This window comes from Aulonocara stuartgranti, assembly GCF_965226115.1.
Source record: "Aulonocara stuartgranti genome assembly, chromosome: 13".
NCBI lineage: Eukaryota > Metazoa > Chordata > Actinopteri > Cichliformes > Cichlidae > Aulonocara > Aulonocara stuartgranti.
In genome coordinates, this window is record NC_138949.1 from 36,225,619 (window position 1) to 36,252,420 (window position 26,802).

A 26,802-nucleotide genomic window follows, 5' to 3' on the forward strand; every position below is an offset into this window, starting at 1 on the left:
TTGAAACACAAAGAACTTCAACAAAGCATAGCATGTTAAACCATGCAATCTGAATGGGAAAAAAAGCCCCCCCCCCCAAAAAAAGTGGCATTTAACATGATGATATTCTATTGCCTTCTGGGGGAGGAGGTGGTGCGCTCTTTCGTTTTTTCGCCTCTTTGGTGCCGCTCTCCTTCTTCTGTTTATTGTCCTCCTGTAGCTGTAACAAAGAGGGACGAAATAACAAAAAAGAGAAACATATTTGTCAAGTAATTTTACCCCCCCCCCCCCAAAGTGGCATTTAACATGATGATATTCTACTGCCTTCTGGGGGAGGGAAGGAACAGCGGTTTTTCTTTTGAGTTTATATTCAAGTTTTCTCCTTCTTGCCCCCTCTGGTGTACAATTTCTTCCTTTTTCCTGTTTAAAAAGAGTTCATATATTTTGTCATTTGACTGTAAGCAGTGCAAGGAGGAGATGCTCGCTTTTTGCATGACAGTCTGCCACTTCAGCCTTCCCTTTCTTTATAAGGCTGGAAAATACTTCAGACCCCTCCTCAGGCAGTAAGGGGCCTGAGGTGGGGTCTGAACTGTGGGTACCGGTATGAGGAGAGAAGGGGCACAGGACTGGATGGTGGGTTAAGGTTAGGATTTGGTTGGGGGAGGGAATTGCTAAAAGTCCTCATCTCGTCTTCAAATCCCTTCTTTCCTGTATTAATGAGAATCCTGCGACAGTCTGTTCAGACCCCTCCCTGACTGAGGAGGGGTCTGAACCGGGTCGGGTAGAAGCTGGAGTGGAAAATGGGTTAGGGTAGAAAGGGAAGGGTGACAGACAGTCACACAAAAAGCAAGCATCTCCTCCTTGCACTGAAGTGGCTGCAATCAGCTGGAGGTCCAGGCTCCAGTGGATGAGGGTACAGGTACTCAACAGGTACAGGGGGCAGCCACGGCATGTTGGTCATGAACTGTTGAGATGGAGATGAATGGCTGCTGGGGTAAAAACCAAACAACCCAACTATGGAAGGCTCCTCACATACCCTCGAGGATACTGGGCAAACCCCACTCAATGAGGGCACCTCAAGAGCCGAAAGAAACATCCAAAATTATTGTTTTATATTATATTATTTTATATTATATTGTTTTATAAAAAAGCAAGAAAAATCTTTTCATTTCAGACTGTTGAGGCACACTTGGTTGAGTGGAGCTTCAGTGGCACTGTAAACTATCTGAAAACACATTCACTTCAGTAATTATAATCTTTTAAATGGAAGTAGATCAAACAAGCAACAAGAAAAACTACTCTCGTTCAGTGTAACAAAAAGCACTGTAACAGCTTCATATAGCAGAAGCTTCTCCTGACCACTGGAGCCTAGCTGATTCTATAATGAACAGAATAAACAATTATTGAAAGAAGAAGAACTTATTTCTGTCCAAAGGACCTACTGAGCATTGGAACTTAAGAAAGGTGAATCACTCCTCCCACTTTTCAAGGCTTATGGGGATGGCTCATTTACACACTGGTTCCACTGTTCTAACATACACATTGCTGCTCTACTAGTCGAGTGAATGTTGTCCTTCTGTGCCGAATATCACAGTAGGAAGTGCAGGAATCTGTTCATCTAAACCTGTAATAAAGTTGTTAAGATCCAACATTGTGGCTTGTTCTTTACAGATAAGGGCCTTAGAAAGATTGCTGACTGCTCTGCCTTTAGTCCCATTTTCAGCTCCATCACTGGTATTCAGTCCAAAGTTATAAAACCAGATTTTCCACAGGGTGCTTTCTCCAACTGGGCCTCACCGGGTGGCAACATTTCGCTCATGGAAATCTGTCGATCTGTACCCCTCTGCTTTATAGGACGGAGGAGTCTGTGCACATAGGAGTCACCGATGATCACAGATATTTTCTTCACATGAAGATTCCAATCCTGCAGTTTCCTCTGTGTGTTGGGGTCTCTCGTTGGAGTGCAGACCTGTCGTTCTGGTGAGGATGGTGAGGAAGGAAGACAATAAGAGGAGGAGTCCTCTGTTATTCTTGTTTGGAGGCAGGTCTGCACACAAGGTTTCAATCTGTGTAGGTTTGTGAGTGTAACTCAAAGCTGTATTGTTTCAGTGAGGGGTTGACACGGTTATTCAGCTGTGTCGTTTCCCTGCTCACCTGTGGCTGTTGTTCTGGTTTACTGGGTGTGTCACTGCTGGTGTGGTAGCTGGATTCCAGTCTGCTAGCTCGGCTATAACCACCGCCTGGTTCTGGTCCAACGACTTGGGCTGGAGACGGCGGCCCAGGTTCCGTTTCTCCCAGGATGCTGCCATCTCAAAGGGGCCTCTCTAGAAAACTGAAAACAAATTTTAAACTCATACTCTATGCTTTGGTTATAATAGTCATGAAGGATAAAAATTGATCTCTGAGCTGAGTTTTTAGCATCTCCTCAATTAGAGTCTGTGTCCTTCTATTGAGATAGCTGGTTTAATCAAAGTTACTAAATTTGTGGTTATTTTTATTCAGAGATTGATGATAACGGTCTTCTGAAACATTTTTCTGATGATCAACCGCTTTAATAAGTCTGTAAATTTTGCAAACTTTAATAAAAAAAGTGTGGATCATCCGATTGTACTCTATTCCTCCGAGGTTCAGCTCTTTCATTCAGGGTGGATTTTACATACCGTTTGTCTCTGGCCACTCCTCGTTAAAATCTCCGATCTCCACCAGTCTGTACAAGGTAACAGATCATGTTGTTTTTTCATGTTAGGCTTCTTCTGGGTTAGGCCTTCCTGTTGCTCATGGTGGAAGATGGGTGCCTTTGTTGACCTAGGAGGGATAGCTGGAGACAGGTATTCTGAAATTGCCTTCTTTATTTTTTTTAACGTAATTTGAGATGGGCTACGTAAAAGGTATTTGCACATACCAAGGCAACTCTTTGGATTCCCCGTCCATAAACATCCGACAGTTCTGAAACATGGTTTTTTCCACACAGAGGATGGGAGAGGAGGAGGGGTGAGGAGGGGGAGAGCTGGATGGGGAGGGTTCTGTGGGTTCATAAAATGGAGGTGGTCTGGTCTGATGGATTCCTCAAGCAAACGTGTCCGGTGGCAGTTTTATTTTCACCTAAATAACATTTGGGTGGGAGGAATCGGATCCACCGCAAGGCTTCTTTTTAAACAATTTTTCCCCGTTGTTGTAGCCGTTAACTTTTTAAGTGTCATGAGGGACTGGTTGTCTTGCATACTGGGCTGCGGAGCAACCCAGGCCTGCAAGATGGCATTGACAGTGGGCTTGTTGGTGTGCCATTTCTCCTTGTCCAAAGCCATCTGCACACGTGCAGGCTGAGGTGGGTAAAAGTATTTTCATTCTGAAATACATACAAAACAAACAAAGCAATGGAACAGAAGAGGCTTCTACTGAGCTTGATGCTGACTCAGCCATAGCATCCCCAGGTTCAGTGCTCAGGTATCTGTGGTTTTTAATGCATGCAAATTAATTAGAGCCAAGAGAGATGAAAAAACCAAAATACAAGGGGCGAACATCTCTGACATACAGCAACATATGTGGCTGACTGTTATGAGTCCAGGGTTAGGGTTTCTCTGTCAGATCAAAGAAACAAATCTTTCTTAATATGCTATTGATCCAGTTAGGTCAAGCACTCACCTCGCTTTCAGGCGTTTTACATCTAATGATGGGTTGGACAGTGGGACCCCACATTCTCCTAGGAAGAACTTGCCCCTGTCATCGCTGCCAGCAATTTGATTTTGCAAGGACACTGGACGGATGTTCCTAAAATAGCAGTCCAACAACTGCAGAGAAAAAAAGGAATCAATGTTAAATATCTCATAAAATCAATTCACAAGGTGCCTATAGAGCAAGAAGAGAGTCGCTGCTGAGAATGAATGACTTACTTGTTCTTCCTGGCTGGTTATCTTCAAGTTACCACTCAGCTCAACACCATCAGCTACTGCTTTCCGCGCCATCCAGTCCTCTACCTGTGTATGTAAAAAAAAAGGTGTTGGAGCTTAAAGAAATACAGACTTACATCAGCTGTCATTTCACTTATCGTGCACTTTGGTTGTTGGTGGCGCACTTACACAAAGTTCTTGAACAGCATTTCCTGTCAGTCCATGTTGTAAAATCAGGATGGCCTCGCAGTACTGTCTGAAGGTAGTCATTGCATATGTGGGGATGCAATCACCGCCAGAAAGTCTTGCGTGGAAATATTCAATATCCTTCTTGGCCACGGCAAGAATTTCCTTCTTATCAGACCTATTGCAAATGTGACAGAGGTAAGACATTATTGAAAGTTTGTATGTGTCATCCAATATGTGGAAGTGGCAATAAGGTCATCATACCTCGCTGTTGGCACAACTGTCGAAAACGCTTGGGGACTGTTCGTGATGATAAATCCACGTGTTTGAAGGCGAGTGCAGAGTTTAATGCAAGATTCTTCATCCTTGCAGTACTCCTGGAGCTCTGAGAAGTTCCAGACTCTACCTTCATTAGAAAACAGCTTCTGTGAAGCAATGGCTCTGGAAGCTTCTTCCTCACATTCCTGTGGTGTGCAGTCTTTCAGGCACACTCTGCTCAGGTGTGTGCGAATGGACTGTTGCGGCTTTTTACAAAGCAGGCAGTAGACAATGTTTCTCTCCATCTTGTTTGCACTGTAAATACAAAGAGTGAGAGGCAGAAAGTGAGAGAGAAAAACTGCATATCAATTTAGTTTATTTTGATAGTATGAGAAAACAAACAAAGAACAACAACAATACATCCACACACAAACTTTGCTTCCATCCCACCCCCCCAAAAAAACTTAAAGAAAAAAAAGTTTTAAAACAAGTTTTAAAGTTTAAAAATGAGGAGAATGGCACATGCAAGTTTTACATGTTCAACCTGTCACGGCTGCCGAGGCGAGCCGTGTGGATTTAGAAGGAGGACCCAAGATGCAGGCAGTGGATGAGATACCGGTGGTTTTATTTACAGAGGTGTAGAAGCAAACAAACAGTGGGGCATAACAAACAACTAAAGACACCTAAACTGGGAGAACTAAAATAACAGACCTGGGAGCATATGACAACGGATGATGAATAGCAGAGAGACGCAGACGAGGAACAGGACTCCGTGGAACACAGGGTAACAGACTGACACGGAGTTACACAGACTGACACGGAGGAACACAGACGAACCGGCAACAGGCAGGAGAACACACAGGGCTTAAATACACACACCAGTAATCAGGGGTTGAGAGACAGGAGGGCAACACAGCTGGGAGGAATCTGGGCTGACGGGACAGGGGAAACGTAAACTGATCACACTCACATACGACGCGGACCTTCACAATAAAACAGGAAACTTGCATTAAAATATTCATTAAAATACCTCATTTGTAGATACCATCATTTTGTAGACCGCGGCTGAATACCCGCTAACTAGCTTTAGCATCCAGCTTCACCACGAGACAAAGAAATCACCCAAACACGCATAAATTCCAATCCAGGCAGAGAGACATACGCATAAATAAATCACTTTCAAACCGGGAGACGCTTAATATCCACTAAATAGCTTTAGGTGCCGAACATGACCACGACAGACAAAGAATCACCCAGTCACATGAAAAAAATCGCGATCGCCAAGATACACATACAAAGAAAAAAAATCACTTCGCTTCTTACAAGTTTTAATTACAAACGATACCTCTGGAATAAAGTGACGTCCAAGTGCTAACCACACCATCATTTTGTAGATACCTCATTTGTAGATACCATCATTTTGTAGACCTCGGCTGAATACCCGCTAACTAGCGTTAGCATCTGCCGAACATGACCACGACAAAGAATCACCCAGACACATTAAAAAATCACTTTCAAAGCTAAATTTTAAACCGGAGAGAGAGAGATACACTTACCTTGTCAAACCTTACACTGTTGTTCCGAATACTTCAGAAAATGACGTTCAAATCTCAATTTCAAAACGTAGGAGAGGTGGACAGATGCATGCGGGTCCAGCATACGCTACGGTGTCTTCTAAGGTCAATTTCAAACTGGAGGAGGGGCGGACTGACGCGCGCCGTTGATAGTGTCATCATTACGTTAATCCGAATAGGCCGCACCACTCCCGGCATACCACTAGAATAAAGGAATTATCGGCCCATATTAACGAAAAATAAGTCCAGTGTGAAACAGTCGCTTGGCGAGCGATCGGGTGGTTTAGCGAGTGTCAGCCTCTTAAGTTTAAGACAAGCCCGGCTGCTTTTTAAGCGACGCGGCGCTAGCTACCCAGCTAGCGTCAGTACACAGGAACTACTTCCGGTAGTTATACAAAATAAAAGCGTCCCCCATTATAATCCGCTATAATGCTCTTATTGTGAAGGGCAAGCGGGACGCCATACTTCCGCTGCAAAATGTATTCTAAACGCTTTTAGGTTGTTTTTTTAACTCACTTTATGTGTCTTCCACAATGTTATTTCCCTTTCCTACAGTGTCTGTTACAAATGCTCAGGCAGGACCAATTAAGTAAATTATGGGATTAGTTATCTCGCGACTTCTTGGACAGCCAATAGCGATCGTCCTTACGTAGGCGTTGACAAAACTGGGCGCGATTGGGAACTGCTTTCTACAAATCGTCAGAGGACAGGATGCCTTCGCTGACTCTTAGGGGAGTGACAGTGAATTTCCCCTTTTCTCCGTATGAATCTCAGAAGGCATACATGAACAAAGTAATCGAATGTCTTCAGGAGGTAAGAATCGACTGTCATGTGTATGTCTGTTGATGGAAATGGGGGCAATACCGAGTAGTCATGGCTGCTGGGCTTTGGAGTTGACACATTTCTTGCAAGTATCAGCTCGTCTCACAGCTGCTATCCAGGCTAGATGACTTCTTTTGGTAACATCTGATACACGAGCTCCCTCATGATGCTTCCAGGTGGGGAAATAATAAAAATAGAGCCGATTTTCCAGCTTATTCCCTTCCCGATCGTGCGATTTAACAACCAACAACACATTAAGTGCGAGCCATTGCTGATGCTTTCGCTCCTTCAGCCCTTTGTTTGGCCTGCTAAAATGGCACTTCGGCAGTCACACCCCCTCCCGTGACATCACGCTCCAAAGCCCCATGAAGCCACCATGCTTACCATTTGCCGAAAGACAAGCCGTCTGACGTCTGCTTGTCCAAAATGTAGCTTCACATAATATAATGATAATAATGGGGAAAAAAACATATGACAAAAGAGGCTTCATGTCATTGACCTGTCCTTAGAATTTCTTTACAGTTTCTATGTAATACAATAAATAGCACTCTGCTGACTTGTCTTGGGTTTACCCTGGCTCTTGACAGCTGACAAACAGCTCAAATACCCCCGATGTTTAATCAAGAACTGATTTAAAAATCTGCCTTTTCATGTGTATGAATGATTACAATGTTTTTCAATCATAAAATATTTGCTCTGGCAGTGAAAGCTTACTGAACCTGAACCATCCTTATGTTAGGCTCCCGAGACAGTTTTGCACTAAACATGTGGTTGTGTACTCTCTCTGATAGTTTTTTTCTACTTCTCACCACACTACACATCTGGCCAAAGGTCTGATCAGTTTATGCAATTGCAAGGTGTATATCCACATATCAGCCACAAGTCACAAGAATTTCTACTTCTACAGTGCTGGTCAGAGTTTGATCAAACTTGTACACAATTGTCACCTAATGGATCTTGACACACGCTGTGCTGTTTTATTTATTTATTTATTTTTCACCTTACCTTTTAACTGATCTGTGCAGATATCTGCCCTTTTATGAACCTGATCTGCTAGATATTTCTTTCTGCTAAAAGGGAGATCTTTCTCCACAATGCCAAATCTTTGCTCATAAAAGCGTAGTCTAATACCTGGAAGTCTCTAATATTTTAATGTTGTTACCATCACAATTTGTGTTTTTGGGTTTTCTCCGTTTGTTTTTTATTTTATTTTATTTGATGTATATCTTTACCTGTCTGGTTATTTCAGAAAGTCAATGGGGTTCTGGAGAGCCCAACAGGCACAGGTAAGACTTTGTGCCTGCTGTGTGCCACCCTGGCCTGGAGGGAGAACTTCAAGGACACCATGTCTACCTGTATGATGGCAGAGAGGCTGGGCCAGGAGATGTTTCCAAACACACCTATGTCTTCCTGGGGGACAGCTGACGGTGACAAACCATGTATGTTTGTATCATCTGCAAATCAAGAGTCATTTGTAATTTTACTTGTCAAAGAAGAATAACAGATACATATACAAAAACGCAAAGGATATAAGCTACGAAGACATGCTGTGTGCTTACATCGCTATGCAATAGAAAATGAGCTAGCACTGATTTCTTTATATTTTGATAAATGGTAAATTGACTGCTTCTTCTATAGTGCTTTTCTACTCGTTTTGAGCACTCAAACCACTTTATATTTTGTTAGGAAAATAGGATTTAACGATTCACTCAAACATGTAATGTTTCCAAACATACATGGAAATATTCTACATATTTCAAGACAGCATTTGTACTACTCTAACAAGGTTGTAAGTCAATATTTGGTAGGATGTCCTTCTTCCATTCCCTGTCAAGATGGGTTGTCATCCCCATGTTTCAGCTATGCATTCAAATCGTACAAAGAATGGTTGAGATGTAGGAGGCTGCTCAGCTTGGTGTTCAGGGGCTCCATGAGGTGGTAGCACAGCTAATAGCTGTGGCAGGTGCTCAGTCTCTCGCTTTGGGAAAACAGCTGTTGTAGAAATGTCAATCTGGACAGAAGGCTGATATAGAAGTTTAGAATATACATCATGTTGCAACTTTTGCATATTTATTGCTCAGCTGTTTAATCTGTTCAAACTGTATTGTCTGTGTTCTTTTGGATCATTGCATAAATTCTCAAATTTCTTCAAAGACAGATTTGCGCATATACACTGTTAGTAAATGAGGCCCAATATCCCAGAAGTTTGACTTGATGGTATACTATGTTAAAAAGTGTTCAGTTAATTTTTTTCAGCAACGTATAAAGCCCTAATTGTCTTTTCTTATTGTTGTCAAGCCTACTACACTGATGTCCCCAAGATCATATATGCAACGAGGACACATTCTCAGCTTACACAGGTTATTAATGAGTTAAAGAACACTTCATACAGGTAAGCATTTCTAACTTTTTGATCATGCATGATTGTCTGAATGACAGCTATTCACAATATAAAACAACATTTCTAATAGGTTTTGTGATCATGGTGTAATGAGGACACCAAACCCCTACTGTTAGTATATACTAGGGAGATACAAATTTTAATTACCAGGTTTACAGTATACATTTTAGTATAGCTGAATTCGATCCTGGAATGGTACAATAGCTACTGTTTTTATTTTGTTTTGTTGTGTAATGAGTTCAGTTTCACAAAAAAACACTCAGGCCTGATAACTGAAACCTAATAACAGAATGTATCTGACAAAGTTTAACAGGCTAAAAGATCTCAAAAAGCAACACACAAGTCCCAATTAACCAAATACTACTGGTGCTTTAAAGGGTTATTACATAAGCTATAATCATTTTGAAGTCTTACTGAGTGCAGCACCTTTTGTCTGTTCTGGTTTTTTTGGCTATTTGTGGTAAACCAGTTCTCCCATGTCTCTTTCGATTCAGCCCAAAGGTGTGTGTGATGGGCTCAAGAGAGCAGTTGTGTATTAACCAGGACGTCATGTGTCAGAAGAGCAACCACGTCAAAGTAAGTTATAAAGGCAATATTAGAGATATAAATATAATGGGATGTTTTAACTGCTATGTCTAATGAATTGTTTTAAACACAAAACAGTGAATTTCTTCAAGCTCACTGCTGAAAAAAAGGAGGAAAATCTACTTAAAGTTTGACTACATTCACAAAGAACAAAAATCAGTTGTGCCAACTGTATTCTATTGGACTTCCACTCGAAACAGTAACTTCATCCTTGTTCTGGTCAGCCGCCAACAGTAGCATTATAAAATCAGTTCTCCACCTGCTGCAGGTTCTGGTTGGTGTGGTGCCTTCAGTGTGCATTAGATCTCAGGAACACAAGCACTACTATCGCCCGCTCTAGTTCAAGACGGTGGAGCTTTATTATATCTGAGAGCAAGATGAATTCCTCATTTTTGTGGAAGCAGCTCAATGAAACCAACGGCCACCACACCAGCCCCTTTACATGAATTCCAAATCCTGCTCCTCACATACAAGGTCTTAAATAATCAGGCCCCATCTTATCTTAATGACCTTGTAGTACCATATCACCCTATTAGAGCACTTCGCTCTCGCTCTGCAGGCCTACTTGTTGTTCCTACAGTATTTAAAAGTAGAATGGGAGGCAGAGCCTTCAGTTTTCAGGCCCCTCTTCTGTGGAACCAGCTTCCAGTTTGGATTCAGGAGACGGAGACTATGATCATGCTTAAAACCTTCCTCTTTTCTAAAGCGTATAGTGAGGGCTGGATCAAGTGACCCTGAATCCTCCCTTAGTTATGCTGCAATAGGTGTCTACTGCTTCTACATTTTAAATATTTACAACATTACATCATGACAATTTTCTAATTTTGGTGGGCTCAGGCCATTTGCTAGTAGTTGTCTTTCTACTGCGTGCCAATAGTGCCTCTACCAACTTGTTATACTTGTTCAGTGTCAAACAGGGAAACCTATCCAGGGTAAATTTTCTCAGAGTTTAAAGTAGGCTACTCCTCCACATTCAAACGAGCCAGTTGAGGTGGTTTGGGCATCTTACAAGACCTCACCAGCATGTCAAAAAATAGTTATTACATCTGCAACAAGAGTGTCTCAACCGTGTTTTTCACGTAACAGTCACATGAAGATTCACCTTCCAAGGCCTCCCCCCGCAGGCCCTCTCAGTCCCAAAGGTCAGAGACGGGTCTCCTCTTCTCCAGTGATTTATGGTGCCTGGGTGTGCCAGTCTACATATAACTTGCAATACCTAACTGTGTGTGGAATAAAGCATAAAAGACATATGTGACGCTATCCTTTCTAATGTCTGTATGTGTACTATTAAAAATGAGCCAATGAGCTAGCTGGTGGAAAAAAAATGATAAGTAACGGGTTATGGGTAGATAGTTAGTGATTTTTGTCTTATTGTGGAATCAATTTTTTTGTTTTTCAGGTTCATATGTGCAGAGGAAAAGTTTCCACCAGGTCATGTGTCTACTACAAAAAACTTGAAGGTAATGGTCTAACAGAGTGACTATATCCGTGTAGCATAATAGTCTAGAAAAGCATGTAATTTACCTTTTTTGTTTGTGTTGTACAGACTACATATATCATTCAAATATTATATTATTCAACACTAATAACTTTCTATGTATCGCACAACCTTGGCCTCACGTACTACTGTGAGGAAGTTTGAAGTCCAGGAATGTCCAAAATGTGGATATTAATGAAATGTCTACTGCCTGCTTTTAGTGGCTGTAAAAATTTGAATGAAAATTGTTATGTTGAGAATGTGGTCCATGCATTTGTTACTTCGAGGATAGCAAATTATAATAACTTGTTATGACGCCGTTCTATAACTTATATAAAAATCCCCCATTTGATAGAAAACAGGAAACTTGACACGTGTCATTTTTATACATCTCTCTGTAAATTTTTATCTGCACATATGAATTTGGTTTCTTGTGTATAAAGGACTACTTGTGTTTATATCTGTCTTGCTATAAGAGCTGTGTAACCATCCCAAATTTCTAATTTCTGGGAATATAAAGGTTTAATCTATTCTATTCTATTCCATCAGTGATTTATAGCAATTTATCTTATAAATACTCAATCTTAAGCTTGATCTTCTTTTTTTCTTCTAGAAAAGAGCACTGATAGAGACTTTGTTAGTTCTATCCTTGATGTGGAGGATTTGGTCCAATTTGGCAACAAGCAGAGGTGTGTAATTGATGTGTTCTTTTTTTTTGTAAATTTCTGTTTCACTAATAAGTCTCTGTTCTGCACTTTCTTACTTTGGTAAGAAATAATCAGCATTGGCAGGTGGGTATGTCTCTGTGTGACACCAAAGTATTGTCTTAATAGTAGCTAATGAATCAAATAGTATTTTATTAATCAGTCACTTGATTAGTAGTATCCTCTTTACTTCAGTATAAGATGCTATTTAGCGCTGTCCAGCAAAACCCTTTAAAACTGTAGCCAGTGTGAAACCCCTGTAGGTAATCTATAGATGGGTCACAACTTAAAGTTAAGCTGAACTCTTGATTGGAACAGTGAGGTGACCCAATAAATATGTTACAAAATAGAGGCATTTCATTATAGTGGGTGGAGTGGGTTAAGTGACTTGCAAAATGAATGGGGCTTAACAGATATTTGGTGTTAACCGTTTAGGAATTGCAGCCATTTTTAATGCATCGTCCTCTATTTTTAGCAGTTTAAAAGTAGTTGGATAACTGACTGATAGACAGTTTCATGGCCAGGTAAGGACTGGTCTTTCATCATTTCATGACAAATTAAGCAGAAAAAAGATCTAGAGTTGATCAAAGTGTTGAATTTGTATTTTGTATCAGTTCACTAAAACTTTCAATACAAGGACCAAAGTCATATCAATACAATTGAAGGAGAAACATCATAATGCTGAAAAAACCCAAAGAAATCCATCAGAGGTCGAAAACAAAAATAAATAAGAGTGGTCAAATCAACAATCTAAAAGTACCTGGGTGTACCATAGCCGAAATAATAAAATGGCCACTGACACCTTATATAGGCTACTGATATCAGGACATACGGTGTCCTCACAGTTTATAGAGATCTTCACCCAAACTCCAGCACCCCAACCAATAGAAAGAGGCAAGGTGATTAGTGAGTTCAGGATGAAACCCTCAGCATCCATGAAGACACTAGCAAGATGGGCCACCCGAGATGAGCTGCTTGGGTGACTCAAATACATGATAAGGAATTGTCATGCACAATCCCTCTAGCACACGCACCATTGACATGGCAACTAGCAAAGGCTGGCTTAAAGGACAGCACAGAGGCTCTGATTGTGGCACCACAACAATAGGCCCTAAGCACCACTTCAATAAAGCCAGGAGTCAACCATAGCGCACAGGACCGAAACTGCAGAGTGTGCAATGGCTCCCCGGAGACTATCCAACACACAGTAGCAGGATGTAAGATGTTATATAGGCCTGGCTACACTTAGACCCAGCTATCAGGATGGGTCTGTTTTTGTTTGAAGTTCATGTATTTGATTTCGGATTTGCACATTTTTCCACAGAGTCTGTCCTTACTACCTCTCTCGTTCACTGAAACAAGAAGCAGATGTCATTTTTATGCCATACAACTACCTGCTAGATCCAAAGGTGAGCTCAGTCATCCATCCTCATTACATCTCAGGATGATATATGTGACCATAATTCAGCATTGAAAGAGACTTTAGTGTTATGATTGGCACTGTCATTTCCAATTTCCATGAATCCTAATATTCAACTGCCACTCTCTCGCTCTCTCCGTCTTTCCATTCCACAGAGCCGTAAGGCACTCAGTATCGACCTGAATGGAGCTGTGGTTATCTTTGACGAGGCTCACAATGTGGTATGGTTATATCTTTCCTTTGTTAAATGTATTCACTAAGTAAACTAAATTAAAGCTTCGAAGACCAGAAGTGACCCACTACTAAGGCTTTCAAATTCATTTTAACTTGTATGCCACATAGAGCCTAAATAAAGACCGCTGGGCTGCTCAAACCCTAAGCACATATTAAAACAAATGCTTCCAGATTTTCCTTTTGTTTTAGTGTAGAGAAATACAAGTACATGCACAAATTCACATTAATGAACTATCCTTTTGCAAGCCAGATATTGAACAGCATAGCTTCACAAAAAAATGCATTTTTTAATAAATCCCATGTCATTACTGTGCATTACAAGTGATTGATTACAGTAGATCTACAATTTCACAAAATGCTCAGTGTACAGTATTTAAACATGAACAAATATTTTCTTTTATTAATTAAAGAACCTAAAAAACATAAATTCAAACTCCTGTATGAAATGTACTCTTGGGCATACTAAAGTACTAATGTCATCATCATGCCATAATAGTTGAAGTGAAATGTATTAAAATTTCCAGTTACTTAAGCTTTACAAACAATTTGTAATAAATAAAACACAATGTGGTGCGATCACTATTATTTATAGGCTGATACATATTCCATTTTCAAACATGAAGAGAACGTTTGCAGACCTTTCAATTTGGGGTAGCAATGTTTATATTATATTAGATTAGATAAAACTTTATTAATCCCTCCGGGAAATTTTACTTCTTTTATTTGCAGGAAAAGACATGTGAAGAATCAACATCATTTGATCTCACTCCCTACGATGTAGCCTCAGCCATTAATGCTGTGGACAGGCTGCTTGTGGAGCAGTCTAAAGAAATCAGCCACAGAGACTCTGTGAATGTAGACTTTCATGGAGAAACCTCCGCTTCTGGTAAGAAAACCTACTTGTCTCAATTTCTCAGGTTATATACATGTTTCTAAAAGAGTTTTCCATGGAATATAGTATAGTTATGTATAAATTTCATGGCATTTTGGGCTACTTGTATACTTGTATAAGTTTGGATTTACTTCTACCTTTTAAGTCTTCACTAACTTTATTAGCCTTAGTTTAGCCTTGGCCTTATTAAATTATTAATAGTAATAATTTTTTGTTGTTTTGTAAAGCAAGTAAAGGATTGTCAGCTGCACGTCTTTTAATATTTTCTTTTTTTGTTTTAGGTTTCAAATTAGGTTTGTCCACCATTGCAAAAATCAAACGTAAGTATTTATTAAAGTATTGCGGAGTCAGTCGTCCTGTTGGTTTGTGACAAGAGTTAATTTTCAAAACTTATTTTCTGCTTTAACAGAGATACTACTGGATCTGGAAGCTGCCATTGATGCCTATGATCCAAGTGATCAAGGCATTACCAAACCTGGAATGTAGGTGACAGCATGGTAGAACAAATAAAGTGTGGTCATAGAATGTCTCTGTAGTTAGTACCTTAACCGTAGTGCGGGTTCTCACTTAAAGCTGCTGAGAGAATGATTCTGAATCTTAACTGTTATAATAAACCTAATAAGCACTGCATGTCTCTATGTTGTGTCTTAGCTTCATCTATGAGGTGTTCGAAAAAGCTAATCTGACCTTCAGCAGCAAGACAGCAGTCTATGAAGCTCTGGAGCACATCATTGGATACCTGGCACAACGTAAGGCATCATATTTTGGCTTAGACACATTATCACATCATTTATCATTTGTAACATTGGCTAGTTTTATTATACCGATCAGTGCAACTAATTAACAAATGACCTGTTTGATGCATGTTTCTCCTCAGAGCCAGGAATATTTCTCAATACTAGTGGACTCCAGAAGCTTTCTGATATCATACAGGTACACTTTGTATGGCTATTAAAGAATTTGGTCAATATTAAACTTTTTTTGGGGGGGGGGATTTTTGTCTTTTTGAGTGAAAATTAATATGCATTGGTCCCATATTATTTGTGTGGCCTAACAGATTTGATTGAGGACAGTCAATAAAATTATAGAATTCATTACTCTTCGTTGTATAAAGAGTAGTTATTTAATCACCTTGTGGCATGTTTGAAGGTTCCCCTTTGTTTTGTTATTTTAGCTGGTATTTTGTGGTGAACCGTCAGAAAAGGAGAAACTACACCAGATGGAAACCAACACGGCTCATTTCAAGGTGTGTTCATTAAGTCAATGGAATTTTTTTTTTTTTTTTTTTTTTTGGGGGGGGGGGGGATACAATTCGTGTTCATATTGGAACCAGCTAAAAGTAGCATATCTTTGCCACAACTATCACCATTGTTCCGGTATATTAAATTTAAAAAGAAATCTTGGAAATTAAATAACTAATTATGAGCTTCTGTCATTTGTTCGGCTCAGGTTCATATCCATCGGGACACCAGCATTCACTCAAAAAAACATAGTGTTGATATGTGGGCTTCAGGTTCATCAAAAAAGCAAGGTAACGGTGCACAACCTGATGCATTGTTGTGTTACATGGATCCACATTGACAGAATGAATTTTATTAATACCATTTATATATTTCCGCTAGAGTGTGAACCCTGTTAAAAGTTATAGTTTCAATCGTTATTAGTGTATGAAAGATTCGTACTACAGGTAAATGTGATGTGTTTCTCTGGAAATTGCAGGAAATATTCTGAGTTACTGGTGCTTCTCTCCGGCCTTCAGTATGCAAGATCTGGTGAATCAAGGCATTCGCTGCATCATTCTGACAAGTGGTACCCTATCGCCCCTGTCTTCTTTCACATCTGAGATGAGAATGTAAGTTAGCTGTCACTCTGACTGCCCTGCTGCACAATTACATTTTTCCCACACCAGCTTGAGTAGCAACTACTTTAAAATAAAAAAAAATAAAAAAAAACAATCACCTTTATACCTGTTTAGTCTGAACATTGAACAGAAGAATTAAACCCTTTCTACAGTGAACTGCTGTTTGATGTAGAAACTGTTCACTATCTCATAATTTAAATCTTCTGTTCATTATTTGATTTTTCTAGCAATTGAACGATGCTCAACATAAAAGTTAATGATTCATTTTATAGCCAGGAGAACTTGTTTGACATGGTCTATGAATAAATCAGAATGATTCTGACAATACACAGATCTATGTAATCCTCTAACAATTTGTTAGCATCCAAAGGCATTGTCATCTCTGCTATATACAGTGTAGTATATAGCGAGACAAGACGATGAGGCTCCAATTCCATGCAGTGCAAATGACTAACAATAAATATAAGAAGAGTAAGAAACAAATACACACTTTATGACTAAAGTAAAAGGATCAATAACAATTTAAATTTACAAGTTACAGTTGAAAGAGTTAAATTGACCTTGATGGTCAAAGGAGCTTGCAAAGGAAAGCGTCTGGACTTCTTTAAGTTGCTTGAAGACGTTTCACCTCTCATCCGAGAAGCTTCTTCAGTTCTAAGGTCAAATGGTGGAGAGTCCCAGATATAAACCTAGTGGGAGTTTCCCCCCACAGAGGGACAAAAGGACCCCCTGATGATCCTCTAGTCGCCTGAGCCAAGGTGGGAAACTGGGTGTGGGTCCCAATCAGCCAGAGTTTCGGGTGTGTTCATTGTGAAACCTGGCCCCACCTTATCATGCGAATTCCTGAGGTCAGATGGCCCAGGATGTGAGTGGGCGTTAAGGCGTCTGGGAAGGATCTCAAAACTGGATTATAGATGGCAGAGAGTTGGTGTCGTAAACCCCGCCTCTGTTCAAAGATGGTCGCTCACAGTGGACATAGATGGCTTCTTTCACTCCTCTTTCAAACCATCTGTCCTCTCTGTCCAAAATGTGAACATTGGCATCCTCGAAAGAGAATGCCAATTGACCTTGATGTTATTTAAAGTGACGAGTGTAGCAGCTTGTAAATATGGGCAGGATTCTTGAGAGTGGAGTTAGTCAGTATGACACATGCCGATGAATTTGCGGCATTTTATCTTTACATTTTCAAAAAATTCTGTCTAATACATCTAACATATATGGTTTTCTGTAAGTGTAATGCTTTTTGAAAATGTTGTAACCTCCAATTTTTCTGTCCTTCACTGAATAGAAATTCATCATGAAGTATCATATGAAGTAGCATTACTACTAAACTTTTGTTTGCTGCATGGACAGCGGGGTAAACCTAAAACTTGATCACAGTGAGTTTCTGCTCCTCCTCTTACAGAGAATTCCCAGTATGTCTGGAGAACAGCCATGTGATTGAGCGCGACCAGATCTTTGTGGGCGTCATTGCACAAGGCCCAGATGGAGTGCCCTTAAGTTCAGCGTTTGATCGAAGGTCAGTATTCTTTTTTTAGCATATGATTACTTTCTAACAGGTCACTTTGGAAATTTGCAGTTGTTTGAAATGAAATATGTTTTGCCATATGCCTAAATACAAATTAAGGTGCATGGCAAAACTTATAATTTGCTCATTTATTTGCTAGTTTTTCTGACTTCTGGAGTCAATTATCGTTGTGTAACGATATTTTTTTCTCATGTTTTGATTTATTATAAAGTCAAGTTAAATCCTTTTATGTGTATGTAAGACTTTAGTTAATTTTTATATAATACTAATTCAAGAAAACAGTCTTTTCTATGCACTTTGTATTGCAAGATAAGTATTAGAAAGAACACCCCACCAATCATACTGTTTTATATTCTGCACTCCAGATGGATTGAGTGCGTTAAAATATTTTTCATGTTAATTGTGAGGACTGCCTTAACGCGTTTAAGCCTGTTAACGCCAGATTAACGTGTGAACGCTGACAGAACTAATATATACCTACATTGGTTCTGACTGTGAAGTTTTTACTTGATTGCTAAACTCAAACTTTAAATTTCTGTCACAGGTTTGTTCCTGAAAACATGGCATCTTTAGGCAACACTGTTGGTAAGATCACAATATACAGTATTGAAATTGTTTGGTTTTGCTGTTTCTAAGGAGATTTTTTTTTCTTACTGACATCAGCAACACTGTTAACTTAATGCTCTGATCTTCATGGTTATTTCATATTGCTTATTATCTTTTTCATTAAGTGATGACGTACCTGAACCCAGTTTCCGGGCCCAAACTACTCTGCATTTATTGAGGCTGTTGTGTTTTTAACACATTTTAAGGCTTTTATCTTGTTCTATTCAATCTGAACAAGCCCATTTTAAAAAAAAAAAGTTAGCGTCCATCCTTCGGCTGTATGTTGTAATGTTTTTTTTTTAGAAATCTCTCGATCAGAACATGGCGTACTATGTTTAGGTGGAAACTAGCAAGCTAACTCTCTGCTAACTTTTAACTCTGTTAAATTTCATAAATTCTATTTTCACAGATGCCTGGATTTTAAACTTAATTGTTACCTTGGTTTTGATTGTGATACAGTTTTGTAACCTGTGTTCTTTTCTCAGCCAACCTGAGTCGTCTGGTTCCTCATGGACTCTTAGTATTTTTCCCTTCCTTTCCTTCAATGGAAAAAACATTGGAATTCTGGAGGGTAAGTGTAATTCAGCAGAATCACCTGTGGAAAACCATAAGGGTTTGGGTTTTTTTTTTTTTTTTTTTTAGCTTTTCTAGTCACTTTTATGTTTTGTGTTCTCTTTCTCCATGAATTATATTTTGTATTGTCTAGCAAATTAGAAATACATTTAATGGAAATTTAATATACAGACAACTCTGCTATTGTTTCCAGTGGATGATGGGCCATGCAGACGAGCTTTTGCAACAGTCGTATACGGATCGAATGGCCCGGAGCAATGGGCCAGACACCCTTCTCAAAGTCCACAAAACTTCTCAAAGTTTTGTGGACTTCTAACTATACCCTTACGTTCACGTGGTCTGTCCAGCATTCTCCCTGGTAACCCTGTCCCGGGTAGTAGGAACTGTTCCTTTGACGTTCTATTACCAGGGGCCTTTTAAATCGCTCTTTGTGTGGCCCCTCAACCAGGACCAGTTTGCCATGGGTGACCCTACCACGGGGCAAATAGCCCCCTCACAATTTAGCCTCTGGGATACCTGGGACATACAAACCCCTCCACAACGATAAGCTGGTGGGGCGGGGAGCCATCAGGGTGCGTAAGGGTACAGTGTGCATATTTTAAAAAATAGTAAAGATATCAAAATATAAATGTAATAATTAAAAGTAAAAAGCCTTTTAACCAGTATGAACTCATTTCTTTCTTTCTTTCTTTTTAAGTGAGGTACTCCACAGTCAATTTAATCATTTATAACAATCTAAGATGTTACTGTATAAAGTAATTTCCTGCGTGTGTATATGTGTTATCACCAGGCTACTGGACATGCAAACCGCATTGAGAAGTTAAAGCCCATGTTTGTTGAACCTACAGAGAAGGGCACCTTTAATGAAGTTAGTATTTATTTATATTTTAGGTGTCTTATCACTCGGCTGTGAACCCCTCTTTAAACATTTCACATCTGAAGAAATATCCTAAGCTTTTTATAGTTATAAAAATCTAAAGATTTGAAAGAAATTGAGCTTCTTTCTGTCTATTCCTAGGTCATTGATGGTTATTACACCAAAGTCAATGATCCCCGATCCAAAGGAGGAGCCTTCTTTGGTGTGTGTCGAGGGAAGGTGAGGAGGCTGTCCATGGACTCTGCAAAAGTCCTACAATGTTTTCTGTTGTCATGTTTCAGCTCCAACTTTTGCTGTATAGTGTGGGTATACAGTTGTGATCAGAAGTTTACATACAATCATCATGATCATGAATGTTCGTACAAATCATCCATCTGTACCATACTTGATAGTTGGTGCAGTGTTGTTAGGTGTTAAGCCCTCACTTTTACTCGTCCAAACACACCTTGTAATTGTGGACAACAACTCGATCATTGTTTTTCTCGGTCCAAAAAACTGTTCTCCAGAAATCATTTGGCTTATCTATGTGGACACCTGCAAATGTTGTAGTTGTTGATATCCTAGAGTCCCCCCCTTCAGAGCATGGTAAAGTAGTGAGTCATTTGAATATCTTGTATTTAATTGAAGTTGTTTGAACTAATGATCTTGGAATTGCAGTTCAGAATGGTTCCAAGAGACCTTCCCAATTTACATAAACTGAGTTCCTTGGACTTTCATGTTGTTCTGAATATTTGTCCTTTTTATGCTTGCAAAGAGAAACTTCCAGCTGTAATAAATCACAATCACTGATGAGTTTAATGGCCTTGACCTCATCAATTTGAAAGACAAAGACCTTATGAAAGATTTAAGTGGATGTCTGTTGATATTTGAGTTTATTATATGCCTTTGACCCTGTGCGATTAATATAAAATCTCAATTAATTTAAAGTAGTGCATCCAATAATGTTCAAGTCATAATAGATGAATGCTGTAAAACCATTTCAACCTGGAAAAAGAGCAGTTGAAAGAAATCATTAGAAGCCCAAAATAATCATGACATTCATACCCATGATGAGTGTTCATAAACTTCTGATCACAATTGTATATGATATTCAAAGGACATGTCATATCTTTGGTACCCTTGTCCTCTTGTGTCAACATCAGGCAATTTTTTTTCTTTTGTTTACAAGTGTATTACCATACAATGTTTTGGGAATGACTGTTCATTTTTGTGACATGAATATCTCTCTTTGTTAACCGTTTTATGCTGTTTTTCCATTTTGCAACCTACCTCTTTTTCTATGATGGCTGTGACTAATTGGATAAACATTTAAGAAAACGTAGATATGGAGTTAGGATTCTCTTTCATTTTAATGTAGGGTTACACAAAAACTTTCTCTCAAAGCTGCTATGTAATTATATCTTCTTGTCTTAGGCGAGCGAGGGTCTGGATTTTGCAGACATGTTTGGTCGGGGTGTCATCATTACTGGCCTTCCTTTCCCTCCAAAAAAAGACCCTCGCGTTGTCCTGAAAATGCAATTTTTGGATGAGATGAATCAAAAGAATTCTGTAGGGCAAAAGGTGAAAGAAAATCAACAAAATTAACTATTGAGGTACACTAAAGGATTGCTTGGTCGTATAACGGTAGTTGGATTTCTGTGTGTGTTTTTGTGTGTGTGTGTGTGTGTGTGTGTGTATGTGTGTGAACAGTACTTATCAGGGCAAGACTGGTACAGACAGCAGGCTTTCAGAGCTGTGAATCAGGCCATTGGTAGAGTGATTCGTCACAAGGAAGACTATGGAGCGATCTTCTTGTGTGATCAGAGGTCAGATATAGACCACGTTTACTTAATTAAGTAACATCATACAAGAGGGAACATTCTCCACTATACCAGACAGTGTCTCCGAAGCTTCACATTTAAAAAATTCTCAATTAAGTGCTTAGTTCACCTTATTAATTGAAAATGTAAAAAAGTATTCTTAAACTAAAATGAAAAGTTTCCCAACAGATTTAAAAATGCTGATACCCGGGCCATGCTTCCATCATGGGTGAGGTCTTATGTGCGCCTCTATGACACCTTTGGCAATGTCGTCCGTGATGTCTCTCAGTTCTTCAGGACTGCACAAAAAATGGTGGGTAGTCGCACCTGCACAGTTCATACAATGCTGCAAATTCTTTCATTATTCAGTTTTGTTAAGGAACCAGCTAATAGTACTGTTGGTAATCCGGATTTGTGGGTAGGTTTTTTAAGCTCTGAAAAGATAGGAAACTTGAGTTGTGATTTAAAACAAAAAAAATCCAGAGTAGTTAAAAATGTGAATATTTACCTTGAGTATTTTCATTAATGTCTATGGCACTATTTATCTCGCCAAAATATACTTTTAATGAACTTTGATTTCTAGTTTTTTCTGCCAGTTTTTTTATAATAAAGTTAGAGTTATGGGTTTTTGTAACACCATGCCAACCTTTGTTGTCGGATTCTTTTAATAATAAATATCGGCTAACATATCATATCATTGCATGTGCAGTAAAATGTGTAGACGCTTTTATGAAAGTTGTTTGCAGGTCAGTTGGTCAGCTTCTACTGACAGTGTGTGCATTAAACATTTAAGAGGCCTGTGGTTGGGAAGAAGGCTCCAGCACACAACCACGAGACTGAGTGTTCACGAGACACTCAGTCCTCCAGTTCCACTTCTCGCCGCTACTTGCAAACTTCTCACACCCAGAAGGCCAAGGTGTTGGACACATACCTTCCCAGCTTGAAGAGGAGGAGACTCAGTTAGTACAATGGATGTGGTTTGATGTTTTGCTATGTTTCGTTTTAGCATATTAAAGATCAAGGTGTGCTTTTGCTATACCAGATATATTTCACTAGAATGTCTTTACAATTCATTGAGTTTAAATGGAGAAAAACTACATTAGAAACAATGAGTTCAATAATAAATGGTATAAATTGAAGTGACTAAAAGCCAGTTAAACCGAAACCTACAGAAATGCAAATATTAGTTTTAAAATGTACAGCTGCCCCAATGTGAGTCCTTGATTATTTTTTTGTGATCAGATGAGAAGAATGGAGCCAATGACATGGCCAATTTCCTTAATCAGTATGAGGTGCTGCACAATAACAGGAGACCACTCAACTTGCTGGATGCTTTGGAGCAAGCCAGCAATACCATTGAAGAGGACATGCGAGAGCAAAAGGTAGATCATTTTCTGACATTGTCACAGTGTAAGAAGTACTAATTCACATCATGAGTAACAGACAAAGTGTGTGAGTAATTGTGTGTGTGTGTGTCTGTGTGTATGTGTGAGGGGGGATTACTATAGATTTTGAAGAGGATGAAAATTGGAAAGGCAGTTGGTACAAATGACATACCTGTGGAGGTATGGAGATGTATAGGAGGGAGAGCAGTGAAAATTTAACCAGATTGTTTAACATAGTCTTGGAAAGTGAGAGTATCGCTCAGAGAAGAAGGATATTGGTACAGTTATTTAGGATGTGCAGAACTATAGTAACTACAGCAGGATAAAGTAGATGAGATATACCAGCAGCTAAGGAAGATATATATTCTTGGTGCATATATACCAATGTGTTTCAGGTATGCTAAGGCACGAAAACTAGATTTGTTTTTTGCATTGAGTGTTAACAGAGAAGTATGCCAGTATGGTATAACGTTATAACCATTTTCCTAATATTGTGTTGGTTGTCCTTACTTTCCGAAACAGTCCAAAAGACCTCTGAAGGTCGTCTGGGTTATCTGGCACCAATATGTTTGCAGCCAGAGTTGTGTTCCTCAAAACATTTTTGAACGTATTTTACATTATCTTGCTTAGCCATCATGGAATACTATTTCCATGAAAGGGTGTGCATGATCTGCAACAATGTTTATGCAAAATTTACATCTCAAAGTAACATCCAAGTAATGATCATCTTCTACTGTGGCTCCATTGAAAGTGTGCTCACATGCTGCATCTGTTTATGGTTCTCTAGCTGCACCATGCCACACAAAAAGGCATTTGAGAGGGTCATTAATATGACCCAAAAAAATAATTCAATTCTAATTACCTATTATTGGCAGTGGACAGGGCTTAGCATGATCACCCTGACTGGTCTGAAGCTATGTAGCCCCATACTTATATGTGATCCACTCTGTATTCTGACAGATTTCTATCAGAATCAACCAAGACTTTTTTAGCAGTTTTAGCCACAGTCGCTTTTTTTGATTAGTACACATAGGCCAGTTTTTACTCATTAGTGAGCCTTGGCCACCCATGACCCTGTCGCTGGTTCACACACTTTCTTTCTTGAACCACTTTTGATAGATACTGACCATTGCAAACTGGAAATTAATATAAACCAAGACAGGTACCATGATGAAGAGAGAATCAATCTTCTTCACTTCAGCTGTTAGGGTTCATAATGTTAAGCCTAATCTGGTATATAGAGAAGGTCAGAAGTATTCGCATTGTGTCTTTTTGGACCTCACATGGTAGCATGCCAAGAAAGGAAATATGGTACTGCAGAAATAAGTCAGAGTAAGAGCCAGATACATGAGTAGGTGTGCAGTAGGAATGACAGATGGGGATCTGATCTGGGCCACTTTTGTTTGCAGTACTAATGGTTGACAGATGAGGTCAGGCAGTAGTCTCCATGGACTGTGATGTTCTCAGACAACATTGTGAATTGTAGTGAGAGATGTAAGCACGTGGAAGACAGTCTTGAGAGCTGGAAGTATACTTAGTTTTTGATTGATTTCTGTACTTGTAAAATAGTGGTAAAAAAGTTTATGCTGCTCAGATTTTGTTTCTTCTAATGTCATTGAAGAAGCTGGGTGTCCCTGAGGATTTGTCTCAAGAACGTAAACCCAGCAGGGCTAAGACATTCCTGGCGGACATGAAGAAGTCCCTGAGTGAGGTCTGCTGTCACCGCATCATACGGGCGCTGCACACCTACAAAAAGACTGATGACCTGAATCACCTGCTGACTGAAACCGCATTTTTAGGCAAAGACACTAATACTCAGAATCTCCTACATGGTAAATCTTCTGCTGTCATAAATTAATAGCTGCAAAAATACCTCACTTGGTTAACACTGAGACTTTAAGAATGACAATATACTCACTGGAGGCATGAGAGTACGCTCTCTCACCTACATCTATGAAGTATACCTGCTTTGCACAGGTCTGAACTCGGAACACGTTTTCTAGATTTACGAGTAGTTCATATTACTCTCTAGGTAAAATGTGTCTAACCAATTCACTTATTTACAAATCCATTAAAGTCATTATCTTTTTTTCAACTCTTTCAAATTGAATGAAATATTTTAAATTATTATTTTTTTAATATTAATTTGTTTATTTAAAATCTCACGCCAGCAAAATAGTTGAAATATGTGCAGAATGCATTGACTTATTGAAACAAGCAGGGATTTTGATTTTCAACTTGGTCATGCACAGTACAAAATTGTAAAAGTTGTGTTTTGTCCAAATGGTAAAGATGAAATGAGCTTTAATTCAAGATAGAGAGAGAACTCTTTATTGTAATTGCACATTCATACCTATCACAATAGTAAAACAAAATAGAAAAATTTCCCACGTCGGCACTACAAACCAGGATAATTGTTAACATGGATTGTTTTTAATAACTGGGTAAAAATCTCTTGCAGTCAGTGATTTCCTAAATTGTCCCATCAACATCACCATATTTAATTTCAGCCTTCATACATGTTGACCATGGCTTGCCCACCTCAACTTGGATGAACTGGCATGTTTGGATACAGTGCAGATCATAGTTGGTCAATATGAATTTCCACTCTTTTCTTAAATTGATTTCTCTACCATAATATGTATACGTAATGAAACTATGTACTGTGGATAGGATCATTGCGTTCTTTGTAGTTTGCCCAGTTTTTCACAATAGCTTAGGAACCCCTCAACCAATGTTACTTTTAAAAAACTGAATATATCTGTATTCATTATCAGACATTTACACAATACTAATAACAATGTCAAAGTCATAATTTCGCACCAATATAACAGTGTGTTAGTGGAATATTGCTAAAACAGTTTGTAGTTGATTGCTATTGCTGCCTTGTGTCACAGGCCTCTACCACTTTGTTCGCCCACACCACAAAAAGAGGTTTGATGAAAATTGCCAGAAGATGGCAAGGCAGGGCTGTGGATACAAACCTGATCACACTCTGTCCAAGGATAGGAAGAATACAGTAATGCTGCAGAACGGTAAGAAACATTATCTGATATTTACTTAGTGCTCTTGTGCGAACAGATCAAGTTAAATTTTAGTTAAATGCCTGCTGTGGATGTCATATTATAGTTTGTGGTGTATCTACTCACAGACAAGTCCAAGTAGTTTGGAGATGACATTTGGGTGGAAGATGTCAGACTGGCGTATCACCTCTTCCAGGATGTCTCCTATTCCAGCAGAGAAGATGACTTGTCATTTGAGGACAACTTTACAAAAATGTTTTCAACGTTCAATAAAATAAACCAGCCATTCAGTGACTCCCGTACCTCAGCTTGGCTTCAGAGTTGTGTTCTTATGAACGTATGTATGTATATGTGGACAGTGATTGTGGAGAAGTGTTCTGGCAAATTGGAAAGACAATTAAAATTACAAAAAGCCAAACAGACAAAAGCTGTCTTGGAATCAACATTCAAAACATGATCACTACTGTATAAAAAAAAAGGTCCATAAATTACAAATGAATATGTTGCTTAACTGTAAACTGTAATCTCAGGTAACAAGGCAATTCAAGTGGCTTTTATTTTAATTTCAACCATGTATAGTGTTACAGTACAGAGTGAAGTGAGACAGCGTTCCTCTGAGACCCTGGTGCTACATACGACATATAACGGACAAACACAGGACTACTAACATCAGTCATAGTAAATGTTCTGTAAGAAAGATTGCCAACTCTAACTACATAAACCTGTAGTGG

General features: G+C 39.2%; 2 protein-coding genes and 1 long non-coding RNA gene across 13 annotated transcripts in view; 2 read left to right on the forward strand and 1 right to left on the reverse strand.

Annotated features, from left to right (window-relative positions):
* LOC309721078 overlaps positions 1-282 on the forward strand; it is a 2,022-nt gene extending 1,740 nt beyond the window's left edge. Inside the window, exon 2 of the long non-coding RNA XR_014280651.1 lies at positions 1-282. This exon is cut by the window's left edge and continues 669 nt beyond it. This is a non-coding gene — a long non-coding RNA (uncharacterized lncRNA).
* Positions 1-6,292, reverse strand: part of LOC309721072 (uncharacterized protein) — a 10,810-nt gene extending 4,518 nt beyond the window's left edge. For 4 of the 10 annotated variants that reach the window (XM_082558425.1, XM_082558423.1, XM_082558424.1 and 1 more), the window contains exons 1-8: positions 5,341-5,860; positions 4,317-4,625; positions 4,056-4,230; positions 3,870-3,953; positions 3,622-3,767; positions 2,640-3,427; positions 2,134-2,311; positions 1-1,956 (exon numbers count right to left, since the gene is read on the reverse strand). The exon at positions 1-1,956 is cut by the window's left edge and continues 695 nt beyond it. In XM_082558425.1, the coding sequence (XP_082414551.1) occupies positions 3,169-3,427; positions 3,622-3,767; positions 3,870-3,953; positions 4,056-4,230; positions 4,317-4,625; positions 5,341-5,345 (978 nt within the window). In that variant the 5' untranslated portion in view covers positions 5,346-5,860 and the 3' untranslated portion in view covers positions 1-1,956; positions 2,134-2,311; positions 2,640-3,168. The other 6 variants (XM_082558426.1, XM_082558427.1, XM_082558429.1 and 3 more) reach the window with 6 other exon arrangements.
* A 218-nt stretch (positions 6,293-6,510) lies between these two features.
* LOC309721069 (regulator of telomere elongation helicase 1-like) lies at positions 6,511-26,361 on the forward strand. 2 transcript variants are annotated; one of them, XM_082558414.1, is made up of 29 exons: positions 6,511-6,697; positions 7,956-8,145; positions 9,005-9,098; positions 9,602-9,683; positions 11,092-11,152; positions 11,783-11,858; positions 13,198-13,282; positions 13,449-13,514; positions 14,257-14,413; positions 14,701-14,739; positions 14,829-14,901; positions 15,071-15,168; positions 15,297-15,352; positions 15,594-15,665; positions 15,869-15,950; positions 16,139-16,271; positions 17,686-17,799; positions 18,353-18,393; positions 18,900-18,985; positions 19,778-19,855; positions 20,006-20,083; positions 21,278-21,424; positions 21,554-21,669; positions 21,853-21,976; positions 22,457-22,622; positions 22,906-23,045; positions 24,670-24,880; positions 25,946-26,083; positions 26,200-26,361. In XM_082558414.1, the coding sequence occupies exons 1-29, from the start codon at positions 6,596-6,598 to the stop codon at positions 26,211-26,213; spliced, it is 2,919 nt and encodes a 972-aa protein (XP_082414540.1). In that variant the 5' UTR covers positions 6,511-6,595; the 3' UTR covers positions 26,214-26,361. The 2 variants fall into 2 exon arrangements, with proteins under 2 accessions (XP_082414540.1, XP_082414541.1); XM_082558415.1 differs by having other exon boundaries at positions 24,670-24,847.
* Positions 26,362-26,802: the final 441 nt, after the last annotated feature.

Bases quoted from the DNA above. Each gene is read 5' to 3' on its own strand.
- LOC309721069 (XM_082558414.1), top strand. From the start codon at position 6,596: ATGCCTTCGCTGACTCTTAGGGGAGTGACAGTGAATTTCCCCTTTTCT. The intron at 14,740-14,828 runs GTAAGTATTTAT...CTGCTTTAACAG, and splicing joins CACCATTGCAAAAATCAAAC to AGATACTACTGGATCTGGAA. The intron at 22,623-22,905 runs GTTAGTACAATG...TTTTGTGATCAG, and splicing joins CTTGAAGAGGAGGAGACTCA to ATGAGAAGAATGGAGCCAAT.